The sequence below is a fragment of the Rhinatrema bivittatum genome, chromosome 13 (assembly GCF_901001135.1).
Source record: "Rhinatrema bivittatum chromosome 13, aRhiBiv1.1, whole genome shotgun sequence".
NCBI classification, from domain to species: Eukaryota; Metazoa; Chordata; class Amphibia; order Gymnophiona; family Rhinatrematidae; genus Rhinatrema; species Rhinatrema bivittatum.
Window position 1 is genome coordinate 26,916,301 of NC_042627.1, and position 13,992 is coordinate 26,930,292.

General features: G+C 43.9%; 1 protein-coding gene across 7 annotated transcripts in view; it reads left to right on the forward strand.

The window, feature by feature from the left end:
* HERC1 (HECT and RLD domain containing E3 ubiquitin protein ligase family member 1) overlaps window positions 1-13,992 on the forward strand; it is a 410,083-nt gene that overhangs the window by 371,479 nt on the left and 24,612 nt on the right. For all 7 annotated transcript variants that reach the window (XM_029575639.1, XM_029575640.1, XM_029575646.1 and 4 more), the window contains exon 70: window positions 10,387-10,525. In XM_029575639.1, the coding sequence (XP_029431499.1) occupies window positions 10,387-10,525 (139 nt within the window). The remainder of the gene's footprint in view (window positions 1-10,386; window positions 10,526-13,992) is intronic.

Here is a 13,992-nt window from a genome sequence, read left to right on the forward strand (position 1 = left end):
CGAGGCAACCCTCCCCTGATAGGGCATTGGGAGCCGTGACTCCGTCTTTAACAGTGGTCCCTCCGGCTATGCCTCTGCCTCCTTCTTCTGTTCTGGAGTCGGGGCTGCTTGCTCCAGGTCTCCGAGAAGAACTGGACCGGATGGTTCAGGAGGCCATTGACAAGGCGATGCAACACTCCAGGTTCCTCTGACACCGATACTGACTGTGGAACCGATCACCGACCCGATTCCAGCAGCGTTGGCATCGCTGCTCTCCAGGATGGAAGCGCTCATAGCCACTTTTCCACCGATGGACCCTGGGTCACCGATGGCGCCAGTGTCCTCCCTGCTCACTCTGTCATCGGGAAGAGAAACACCGTTTCGCATCCCTCCTTCGGGAGTTATGCCTCAGCCATCAATGCCGATACGTCCATTGCCACCGATCCAACCATCAGTACCGATATGCCCGTCGGCACCACCGAGCTCCCCCATCGATGCCCTCTATGCCTGCGCCAGTGCCTTCTATTATTCCTTCGATTCCTTCAGAGCCTAGACCAGGACCTTCAGGTATCCCACCATCCCATCCCCCTCTACATCCTAGAGGTGCAGGTGCTGATCCCTATGATACCTGGACTGATGATTCCTCACCAGACACCGATGATTTGCCTTCACCACCTTCACCCACTGAAAGTAGAAAGCGTTCTCCTCCAGAGGACTTTCCTTTATTAATTTTGTGAAGGAAATGTCTGAATTGGTTCCCTTCCAATTACAGACTGAACAGGATGATAGACATTAGATGATGGAGTTGCTCCAGTTCCTGGATGCTCCCAAGGTAATAACCTCCATCCCTATCCACCAGGTTCTTCTGGATCTCCTGAAGAAGAACTGGGAACATCCTGGCACCATTGCTCCAGTCCACAGAAAAGCTGAGACTACCTATTTGGTGCAGTCAGCTCCAGGCTTTCAGAAACCACAATTGGATCACCAATCTGTAGTGGTAGAATCTGCACAGAAGAGAGCAAAGAGGTCAAAGCCTCACACTTCCTTTTCCCCTGGCAAGGAACAGAAGTTTTTAGATGCCATTGGTCGCCGAGTCTTCCAAGGATCAATGCTCATCTCCAGAATTGCCACTTATCAGCTCTATATAACCCAATATAATAGGGTCATTTTTAAGCAGATACAAGACTTGACAGATTCCCTGCCTCAGCAATTTCAAGATCAGCTCCAAACCCTAGTAAACAAGGGTTTTGAGGCAGGCAAGCATGAGATCAGATCATCTTATGATATCTTTGATACTGCCGCTAGGGTATCTGCAGCTATTTCGGCAAGAAGATGGGCCTGGCTCAAGTCTTCTGACCTTCGCCCTGAGGTACAAGACTGGTTATCCGACCTTCCTTGCGTAGGAGATAATCTGTTTGGAGAACAGATTCAATGGACGGTGGCGGAACTTAAGGACCATCAAGAGACCCTAAGACAGCTCTCTCTGATGCCTTCTGACTATTCTTCTAAACAGCCCTTCAGAAAGGACTCTAAAAAGTCTTTCTTCCGCCCGAAGAAGTCCTACCCGCCACCAACCAGATCCCGTGCCACGAGACCTTTTCAAAAAGCACAGTCTCATCAAACGCGTAAACAAAAACCACAAGCAGCTCCTCAACCAGGGCCTGCTTCAGGTTTTTGACTTCCACCTAGAGAGCAGCAGCCAGATTCCACTGCCTCACATACCAGTGGGAGGTCGATTGTTCTATTTCCATAACATATGGCACTCAATCATCTCAGACCAATGGGTACTAGCGATAATTGCTCAGGGTTACCATCTGAACTTTTTCTCCATTCCACCGGACTCCCCACCTCTACCGACGTGGAGAACATCCGATCACTCCATCCTTCAGGAACAGGAGGTCTCCCTCCTCCTCCAGTCCAAGGCAATAGAACCAGTACCCTACTCTCAGCACTGCCTAGGGTTCTATTCTCGGTACTTTCTAATCCCCAAAATATCAGGAGGCGTTCGTCCTATTCTGGACCTACGGGCCCTCAACAAGTACCTCCAGCGAGAGAAGTTCAAGATGGTAACCTTAGGCTCGCTTCTTCCTCTTCTACAAAGAGGAGACTGGCTCTGCTCTCTGGACCTCCAGGACACATACGCTCATATTGTGATAACTCCATCTCATCGCAAATACCTGAGGTTTCTAGTAGGCCCCAAGCACTATCAATACCGAGTGCTTCCATTCGGCTTTGCATCTGTGCCACGAGTCTTCACAAAATGCCTCGTAGTAGTTGCAGCCTTCCTCAGGACCCAAGGTGTTCACGTCTACCCCTATCTGGACGACTGGTTAATCAGGGCTCCCACGCAGCAAGCTGCTCTGTCGTCCCTCAATCTAAACTTACACACCCTAATTTCATTAGGATTTCTCGTCAGCTATGACAAATCCTATTTAGTCCCATCTCAAACCTTGTTGTTCATTGGGGCAGACTTGGACACCTTCCAGGCAAAGGCTTTTCTGCCTCGACAGCGAGCTCTCACTCTCGTGTCTCTTGCACACCAGCTGCAGTCTCAGCACTCCGCGACTGCACACTACTTTCTCATCCTCCTGGGACACATGGCATCCTCAGTTCAGGTCACACCAATGGCCCGTTTGGCCATGAGAGTCATGCAGTGGACTCTAAGGTCTCAATGGACTCAAAGCATTCAGCCCCTGTCGACCATTGTCCACGAAACCGACTCACTCTGTCAGTCTCTAGCCTGTTGGAAGAATTAGATCAATCTCCTCCAAGGCTTGCCCTTTCAGGCTCCAAACCCTCAATTAATTCTCACCACCAATGCTTCCAACCTCGGATGGAGAGCCCATATGGCCGATCTGCAGACACAAGGCTTTTGGTCTCCAGAGGAAGCCAAACACCAAGTAAATTTCCTGGAGCTTCGAGCAATCAGATATGCACTCAGGGCATTCAGGATTGCCTCTCAAATCAAGTTATCCTGATCCAGACGGACAACCAGATGGCTATGTGGTACATCAACAAACAGGGAGGCACAGGCTCCTTCCTTCTTTGTCAGGAAGCTGCACAGATTTGGGTGGAAGCTCTCTCCCATTCGATGTACCTCAGGGCCACCTACTTGCCGGGAGTGGACAATGTGTTGGCAGACAGGCTGAGTCGCATCTTTCAACCGCACAAGTGGTTTCTCAACCCCTAGGTGGCGAACTCCATCTTCCAACAATGGGGATATCCTCAGATAGACCTCTTTGCGTCTCCTCAAAACCGCAAAGTAGAGAAATTCTGCTCTCATTCGCAGCAAACACTCTCAGCCCAGAGACGCATTCTCCCTCTCGTGGACAACCGGTCTACTCTACGCATTCCCTCCACTTCCTCTTCTCTCGAAGACTCTCATGAAGTTACGTCAGGACAAGGGAACCATGATCCTGATAGCACCTCACAGGTCACGCCAAGTGTGGTTTCCAATACTGCATATTTTTCCATTTGCAGGCGCATTCCCTTGGGAAAGGACCCGCTTCTGATCACTCAAAACGACGGCTGCCTCCGCCACCCCAATCTTCACGCCTTGTCCCTGACGGCATGGATGTTGAAAGGTTAATCCTTCAGCCACTTAACCTTTCTGAACCGGTTTCCTGTGTCTTGATTGCTTCACGGAAGCCTTCCACGAGAAAAGCTTTCTCTTACAAATGGAAAAGGTTCACATCATGGTGCTCTTCTCAGTCCCTTGACCCCTTTTCCTTTCCAATCATGAAGTTTTTGGACTATCTCTGGCATTTATCAGAGTCAGGTCTAAAGACTTCTTCCATCAGAATGCATGTCAGTGCGGTAGCCTCCTTCCATAAAGCTATCGGGGATGTTCCTATATCAGTACAATCCCTTGTAACACGTTTTCTGAAAGGCTTGCTTCACCTCAAGCCTCCACTGTGTCCCCCGGCCCCTTCTTGGGACCTCAACCTGGTTTTGGGTCGGCTCATAAAATCACCATTCGAGCCTCTTTGCTCCTGTGATCTTCGCTATCTCACATGGAAAGTGATTTTCCTTCTGGCAATCATTTCAGCTCACAGAGTTAGTGAATTACAGGCCCTAGTTACCTATCCGCCTTACACTAAACTTCTGCAGAACCAGGTGGTACTCTGCACTCACCCTAAGTTCTTGCCTAAGGTAGTATCGGAGTTAAGAACATAAGAAAATGCCATACTGGGTCAGACCAAGGGTCCATCAAGCCCAGCAACCTGTTTCCAACAGTGGCCAATCCAGGCCACAAGAACCTGGCAAGTACCCAAAAACAGTCTATTCCATGTTACCATTGCTAATGGCAGTGGCTATTCTCTAAGTGAACTTACTATCTACCTTCTTTCCCAGGCCCCATTCCAATCCAGGAGAACAGGCTCTGCATACCCTTGACTGTAAATGGGCTCTAGCATTCTACCTAGACCGTACAGCTTCCCACAGGGAAAGCACTCAATTGTTTGTCTCTTTCCACCCTAACAAGTTAGGGAAGCCTGTGGATAAGCAGACTCTCTCCTCTTGGTTGGCGGACTGCATATTCTTTTGCTATCAGCAAGCGGGCATTTCATTTCAAGACCTTGTTAAAGCATGGGCCATGGCAACTTCAGTAGCACACCTATGATCGGTGCCGCTTCCTGACGTTTGCAGGGCCGCCACCTGGAGTTCTCTCCACACCTTTGCAGCCCACTATTGCTTGGACAAAGCCGGAAGACAATATTCCATCTTCGGCCAGTCTGTCCTTCGTAACCTATTTACAACTTGACGTACCAACACCCTTCAGCTTGCCCGATGGGGTTCAGGATGCCCTCTACCAACTTCCACCCCAATTGTTATGCCTGTTGCACGCCTTTGGGTACATTTGGTACATTTGTACATTTGGGTACGTTCGGAGATCCTCAGCTCGGTACTCACCCATTATGTGAGGACTACCATCATGCTTGTCCTGTGAGAAAACAAATGTTGCTTACATGTAACAGGTGTTCTCACAGGACAGCAGGATGTTAGTCCTCACGAAACCCGCCCGCCTCCCTGCGGTGTTGGGTTTGTAACGTTTTATTATTTTATTTTTCAGCACTGCCTGTAGCTTTTGAATAAGACTGAAGGGGGAGACCCTTGCTGGCTGCAGGGTTAGTGCCATGCTGGGCATGCCCAGTAGGGGCCAGTCAAAGTTCTGGAAACTTTGACAGAAGTTTTCTATGATTGGGCTCCATCCTGTGATGTCACCCATATGTGAGGACTAACATCCTGCTGACCTGTGAGAACACCTGTTACAGGTAAGCAACATTTGCTTTCTCTCTTGGTAAAAATTTTACCTATTAGTTTGGTTTACTTTTGGAGTATAGTAAAGTTTTCATTTTTGTTCACCAGTAATTTGCATGTTGCTGCTTAAGCTTTTGATGAGAGGAGCCTCATGTTTTCAGACTCCCTTGTGTCAGAATTTTTGCATAGCCACTTGCAAGTCCCCATCAGTACAAAACCAATGAAAATACTTCCCTTTAGAGAGAAAAGAATTACTTCTAATTGTTCCCCATTCATATATTCCCACACTACAAGCACCCCCTGCTCCCCTTTTGGGAGTTCTGCATCTAGTTCTACATCTAATTTTCCAAGGACAAGCAAGATGGTAGTCCTCACACATGGGTGACATCATTAGATGGAGCCCTGATACATAAAACATATGTCAAATTTGCTAGAACTTTGACTAGGCATACGAGTATCAAGGACAAGCATCATGGGAAGCCTAAGAAGCATCGGTCCCCGTCGATGCATAGTGCTGGGTGCGGGGATGCATAGGCTTCTGCTGCAATGCCCCTGAAGTGACCCTGCAGCGAGGAGAGCCCATCCTCTATTGGTGCCAGCAGTCCACAACAGTCTCCACTGGTTCTGGTGCCAGTCACTGATCCCCCTCGCGGGTCCAAAGAAGATCTGGCCACCCCTCCTTCCTCCCAGTGTGTGTTGATATCGACAACATTTGAGAAGGAGCTGGAGTGCTGAATCAAGCTGGCAGTGGAGCGGGCACTGCAGGGCTTCGGTCCTGTGGCACAGATAGCACTGGAACCGGTTACACTTCTGGAGAAGCTCAGCGTGCTCATTGGTGCATTACCAACCCAGCTGGTGCCAGTTACGGAACAGCATCGATGCCTGGAGTGGCACCGAGGCCACCCCCTATCTATACAGTGGCCATTGCCATTCCCTCACAGTGCCTCCTGTTAACAAGAAAGCAGATGGGGTTTACCTCATCCAGAAGGCTGCCAGATTCGATAAGCATCAGTTGCCTCACCAGTTGGTGGAGGTTGAATCCGCTCTCAAGAGGGCCAAGCACTCTTGGACCCATTCCTTGGTGCCCCCGGGGAAGGACCACAGAGCGATGGATGCTCGTGGGAGGAAGATGTTCCAAGGTGCCATGCTTATTGCCCACATCGCTGTCTACTAGCTCTACATGAGCCAGTACTTGTGGGGCATATGGAAGCAGGTGCTGGAGGTGGCTAAGCAGCTGCCTAACAGCAGCGAGACACCCTCATGTCACTGGTCCATAATGGTCTGGAGTGCGGGAAACACGAGGTCAATGATTTGAAACAGCATTGAGAGCCTCTGTAGCAGGAATCTATGCCCACAGAATGACATGGCTGCGGGCCTTGGATCTCTGACCAGAGGTACTCCTTTTTTTGTTCTTACGTTCTTACGTAACAACTCACTGACATGCCAAGTATGGGAGAGAATCTTTTCGGAGAGGTTGATTCTTCAGCTGCTTGATCTTTCAGAAGATGTCTCTCAGGTCCTGGTGGCTTCTAGAAAGTCTTCCACTAGAAAGTCCTATGGACTGAAGCAAAGGAGGTTTTCCATGTGGTGTGAGCAGAAGGCCCTAGATCCGTTCTCCTGCCCCACACAAATACTGTTTGATTACCTTCTACACCTGTCAGAGGCTGGATTGAAAATCAACTCCATTAAAGTTCATCTGAGTGCAGTTGGCACATATCACCATTGTGTATATGGTATGCTCATCTCTGTACAGCCTATAGTTGTATGTTTCATGCGGGGCCTGCTTCAGTTGAAGCCTCCCCTGAAGCCTCTTGCAATGACTTGGGACCTCAATGTGGTGGTCGTTCAGCTGATGAAAGCTCCTTTTGAGCCGCTGCGCACCTTTGACCTGAAGCACCTGACCTGGAAGGTCATATTTTTGGTGGCGGTCGCAGGTCAACGAGCTCCGGGCCTTAGTGACTTATCCACCATATACAACATTTTATTATGATAGGGTAGTCTTACACACGTACCCTAAGTTCCTGCCTAAGGTAGTGACAGATTTCCATCTTAATGATTCAATCGTCCTGCCAATATTCTTTCCCAGCCCCCATTCACACTAAGGCGAACGAGTACTGCACAGTTTGGACTGCAATTAAGCCTTAGCCTTCTATCTGGAGCGGACAGAAGCCCATAGACAGTCCACCCAACTTTTTGTTTCTTTTGATAAGAATAGGAACAGACATATCCAGATGGCTAGCAGATTGCATCTCCTTCTATTATGCCCAGGCGGGACTGCATCTTTGGGGGTCATATCAAGGCTTATTCTGTCAGAGCTATGGCAGCATCGGTAGCCCACTTGCAAGCAATTCCCGTGGAGATCTGCAAGGCTCCAATGTGGAATTCTCTCCACACATTCACATGTCACCTGTTGTTACAGGTAAGCAACTCTTTCTCCGAGGACAAGCAGGATGGTAGTCCTCACAGCTACAGGCTGCTCCCCAACAGACACCTAACCAGGTGCCAATGGGCACAAGACCAGTGCTACTGTTAACAGAGAGGGATATAGCCTGAACCTAAACAATGAGCTGTTATCTCCCTCTCTGTTAACAGCAGCACTGGTCTTGTGCCCGTTGGCACCTGGTTAGGTGTCTGTTGGTCCCCTTTTATGTTGGGGAGCAGCCTGTAGCTGTGAGGACTACCATCCTGCTTGTCCTCTGAGAAAGAGTTGCTTACCTGTAACAAGTGTTCTCTGAGGACAGTCGGATGCTAATCCTCATGAAACCCACCCACCACTCCCCAGAGTTGGGTTTTTCCTATTTTTTTTATTTTTTATCGTAATTCTATGTTACAAGACTGAAGAGGGACTCTGCGTGGTATAGGGCATGCTGGACATTCTCAGTGTGCCTAGTCAAAGTTACAGAAACTTTGACATAAGTTTTCCACATCGGGGCTCCAATTGATGTCAAAATCTGGATTGAAAAGAAACTGAAGGTTAGCTGGATGGTTGTCTGTTGGGTACAGGGCATTGAGAAGCTCCTCAGGATGATAGGTAACAGGTCTTATGCACGATTGGTTGCTATCCAATGAACACAATTGTGGAGAAAAATTTTTTTTTCTGCGCAATACAATTTTTAATCCCTCAATAGAAACATAGAAACGACGGCAGAAGACCAAAAGGCCCATCCAGTCTGCCCAGCAAGCTTCACACTTCTTTTTTTCTCATACTTATCTGTTTCTCTTAGCTCCTAGTAACCTTTGGTTCTATTTCCCTTCCACCCCCACCATTAATGTAGAGAGCAGTGATGGAGCTGCTTCCAAGTGAACTATCAAGCTTGATTAGATAGGGGTAGTAACCGCCACCATAAGCAAGTTACACCCATGCTTATTTGTTTTACCCAGACTATGTTATTCAGCCCTTATTGGTTGTTTTTCTTCTCCCCTGCCGTTGAAGCAGAGAGCTATGCTGGAAACATAGAAACATATAGAAACATAGAAATGGCGGCAGAAGAAGACCAAACGGCCCATCCAGTCTGCCCAGCAAGCTTCACACATTTTTTCTCATACTTATCTGTTTCTCTTAGCTCTTTGGTTCTATTTCCCTTCCACCCCCACCATTAATGTAGAGAGCAGTGATGGAGCTGCATCCAAGTGAAATATCAAGCTTGATTAGTTAGGGGTAGTAGGGGAAGTAACTGTCGCAATAAGCAAGCTACACCCATGCTTATTTGTTTTACCCAGACTATGTTATTCAGCCCTTATTGGTTGTTTTTCTTCTCCCCTGCCGTTGAAGCAGGGAGCTATGCTGGATATGCGTGTAGTATCAGTTTTTCTTCTCCCCTGCCGTTGAAGCAGGGAGCTATGCTGGATATGCGTGTAGTATCAGTTTTTCTTCTCCCCTGCCGTTGAAGCAGAGAGCTATGCTGGATATGCGTGAAGTATCAGTTTTTCTTCTCCCCTGCCATTGAAGCAGAGAGCTATGCTGGATATGCGTGAAGTATCAGTTTTTCTTCTCCCCTGCCGTTAAAGCAGAGAGCTATGCTGGAAATGCATTGAAAGTGAAGTATCAGGCTTATTTGGTTTGGGGTAGTACCCGCCGTAACAAGCCAGCTACTCCCCGCTTTGTGAGTGCGAATCCTTTTTTCTTCTCCCCTGCCGTTGAAGCAGAGAGCTATGCTGGATATGCGTGAAGTATCAGTTTTTCTTCTCCCCTGCCGTTGAAGCAGGGAGCTATGCTGGATATGCGTGAAGTATCAGTTTTTCTTCTCCCCTGCCGTTGAAGCAGAGAGCTATGCTGGATATGCGTGAAGTATCAGTTTTTCTTCTCCCCTGCCGTTGAAGCAGAGAGCTATGCTGGATATGCGTGAAGTATCAGTTTTTCTTCTCCCCTGCCGTTGAAGCAGGGAGCTATGCTGGATATGCGTGAAGTATCAGTTTTTCTTCTCCCCTGCCGTTGAAGCAGAGCGCTATGCTGGATATGCGTGAAGTATCAGTTTTTCTTCTCCCCTGCCGTTGAAGCAGAGAGCTATGCTGGATATGGGTTGAAAGTGAAGTATCAGGCTTATTTGGTTTGGGGTAGTAACCGCCATAACAAGCCAGCTACTCCCCGCTTTGTGAGTGCGAATCCTTTTTTCCACATTTCCTCTTGCTGTTGTAGCTTAGAGCGATGTTGGAGTCACAGTAACCATGTGTATGTTTATTGAATCAGGGTATTATCTCCAGGCAGTAGCCGTCATTCTGGCGAGCCAGAATGACTGGCTCGCCAGCATAGGGATTCACAAATGACCTACTTTTTGGAAGCTTACATTTTAAGGTAAACTCCAAGCCATCCCAAATACTTTTGGGCCAGTTCTGTCTTTTTCACGCCCAATCATTATGAGATTTGTAGTTTGGAATTTTGCATTAATTAAAAGCAAAAATAAAAATCATAGAATTTTCAGAGATGGAAGTTGAATAAATAGGAGTGTTTTACAAGTATATCCAATGACGTGGAGTTAGTTAGGAATTCTAGTTGAGAGGATTGTGTCTAATATCAGTACTTAAAAACCTATGCACTACAGGTTTTCTCCCATTTTCTGTCTATAGGAAAAGTTCTAAATACATAAGGTACTTAATAATGAAATGTTGTTGCATTATGCCTATCATTAATTTATCATTTTTAATTGCCAGCTTGGACTTGGCCACACGAACCATGTCAGGGAACCAACGTTAACAACTGTGCTGCAGGGAAAAAGCATTCGACAGATTTCAGCAGGGCGTTGTCATAGTGCAGCCTGGACGGCTCCACCAGTGCCACCAAAAGCACCAGGTATTAACAAATAACCTTTCTTGTTTACTGTGTTTTTGCAAAGTTGTTTGTGTTTTTCTCCCTGCCCTGGCCATTAAAGCAGTGGTTCTCAATCTTTTTTTCTGTCAGGACACACCCTACAGATGGTTCTCGCATATGTGAGACACTGATCGTCACGGAGCTAAATGTAAACATATACTCTGTATCTACAGGAACTGCCCTGATCCCCCAAAAATGGATGCAGAACAGAACTAGGACATTCCCCATTCAATTTACCATACAAAAAAAATATTTCTGGTGTCATCTCAGTAACAGCAACATAAACACTCTCTCCTACCAGGCACAATAGCCCTCCTTATGAAAAAAATAGTAATTTGCCACCAGTGCATGTCCTAGTGAGAAAACAAAGAAGATTGGTAAACACCAAGTGAACTTTATTGAAATAAAATGCCCGACTCAGGCTGAGTTTCGCTCAATTCTGAGCTGCTTCAGGGGCTATTATAAAAACAGACATAATAAATATAGAACAAATAAGACATCTATAACTGAGCAAACAAATTACAAATATAAACAAATATAGACATATATACACCATACAGACATTAATGATTAAATCATATTAAATGATATTAAATAACAGGAGTGATTTAAAAGGAGAATACTCACAAATATAGAACAAAAAGGTGGTAAAACTGAAGGTGTAGTTTACCCATAACTGTACTGTTATATCATGATAGTCATATTGTTGTGATCATAAGTTTTAGAATAAAATTCAATGTTCATCCGTGGGTTATCTATATAAGAAATAGTTGTTAGTGTCGGCAACCTTAACCTCCCATAAAAAATATCAGTAGCATATAAGGTTATAGTATAAATTACTAACCAAATTAAAAAGCTTAAAAATATGAACAATAAATGAGAAGGTACCTATATGTAATGGATATGGATTGTAGATAGAAAATCAAAATGTAAAATAAAATATAGGATAAAATATAATATGGGATAAAAAATGTATGAGAAAATATAAAATGTATAAAAATACAAACGTTGCCTATTGGTGTGAAAATCAAACAATGGCTAAAAGCAAATACAATTTATACTTGTCTACCTGTTGGAGTCGGTAGTATCTGTTAGCAACTGATTCAACTAGCATCAAATCCAGTAGTATGCCGATTCCACTATAAACAATGGCAAATAAGGGCATAAATCCTTAGGTTGAAAAGTAAAATATACTGTAGTACAAGTGCTACCCCGTTCATTATAGGTAATGTTAAAAGGCATTGGTAACTGTGCGGTCAGTTTTTCATAGGCATAAAGAAGACGGAAAACTTTAAATTAGTACTTTTAAATCCATGAACAAGATTACCTGTGACTACTGTTCGACCACTGCTGTCAAGCCGAATATGTACTGTAGGCATGCGTGCTTTTCAAAGCCTTTTAAATCATTGTATTTTCGTGCCAAAACCTGCCTGCGAATGGGGTAAAATGCTATGTTTAAAACCGCCATTGAATTAGCACGCCATTGAATTAGCGTTTGCCACTTTGAGGCAGGAGATATTGCACGCCATTGAATTAGCGCTTGCCACTTTGAGGCAGGAGATATTCAAATTCGGGCCAGGAGAAGAGTCTGCAGAACTGGCGGAACTTGAGAGCGCGTTCCATTAAAAGGATACAAACTCCCCTGAGGAAGAAAGGATATTTTTTCGAAACACAGCTGTGTTGGGAGATAAGTGACACGTTTTCTATACTTTGCCATCATGGCGTTTAGTACGGACATTTTCCTAGTATAAAATCTTACCTTAAATAGGTTTATATTAATGGCGTTTTGATTATAAATATCTTAGATAAGCTAAAAGCCAGCACTGGCGTTATATAGAGAATAATTTTACTATTTATTCACACACTGATTAAAATAAAGAAGGAATATAAACAAAAAGGGATTGGAAGGTCGGTAAGCTTATGATTACATTACAAAATTGAAGCAAGGCCGAGGAGGCATGCATTCATATGTATGAAACTTACCTTTTCCATTCCATATTATTTTTTAATTAAAAGATATAAAAATGTATAAAAATTGACACACAAAAAATTGTTAGGCATAGGAGGGTGAGATTAACATTGAGATATATATATTAGCTAGGTCTCACTTGTAGCGGAGATTGGGAGAGTTATTGTTTAAAACCGGGACATTTAAAACCGGGAGTATATTAAAAAGTATAAATTATAAACAGAAGTGTGCCAAATCTGTTTCTGTAAAATAAAAAATATAAAAATTAATAAATAATAAATTTTAAAATTTTAAATATAAAATTTAAAAAAATATAAAACTAAATATGAGCTATAAATTATAATAATGTGATATAATAAGGGGGAATAATGTTAAAACGGACCATATAAAAATATTTAGAATAGAAACTAACCTGACATAAATTGTGTATGTCTACCTTTTGAAACCACTATTCAAACGCGCCTCTGTGGTTATTGCTGTCAAACCAGATATGTGCTGTAGTCATGCGGGCTTTTCAAAGCCATTTAAATCATTGTATTTTCGCGCCAAAACCTGCCTATGAGCTGGGTAAAAAACTATGTTTAAACCGGGACATTACTTGAAAAGGGGCATTTAAAAATGGGGAGTGTATTAAAAAGTATTAATTCTAAACGGTATACCTAATCCGCTTATGTAAAGTCAAAAATATTATTATATAAAAATGTTTAAAAAAACATAGCTATTAATGGTAAAAAATAAATAAATAGTAAAAGATAAATAGATAATAAATAGTAAAAAATAAATAGTAAACTGAACCATTTAAAAAGTGTAATAAAAAATGGGGCCATTTAAAACCAGGGAGTCTATTAAAACAACATGAAGTCAATAAAAGTGTGCATAAAATAAATTTATAAAAACAAAGGTGTAAACCTATGAGGTATAGGCGTAAATTACAAAAATATGAGAGAGAATATAGGTACCAGCAATGTTAAGAGGAGTAAAATTACAAATTAGGTGATTAGTTATGTACAGAAATGTGAAAACTGTATATCAATGTATAAAATATGTGAAATTTGAAAATGTGATAAATATAATAAAAAACTTAAAAATTAAAAAACAAAAAATTGAGGGAGGTTGCTTGTGAACACTTACAACTGAGAGGTGACACCTAGATCTTACATATTGTAATAAAAATAGAACAGACACTGTATAAAAGAAGATCTACCATATGTTATAAAAACCCAGAAAAGTCAATTTCATGATTGAGACCATTAGGTAAAAGGGTATTAAAATCATCTATGAATTTCTGTTCAAGTCGCAAAAGGTTCTTGTCAAAGTCTCCACCTCTCCAATTCTTACTTAATTTCTTAATAGCACAGATTCTGTAATCATCAAAAATGTGACCTGCTTCAATGCTATGAGCAACTAAGGGTTTGCCATCTACCTTTCTATTTACTGCACTCATGTGCTCAATTATTCTTTTGTTCAGAGGTCTGATTTT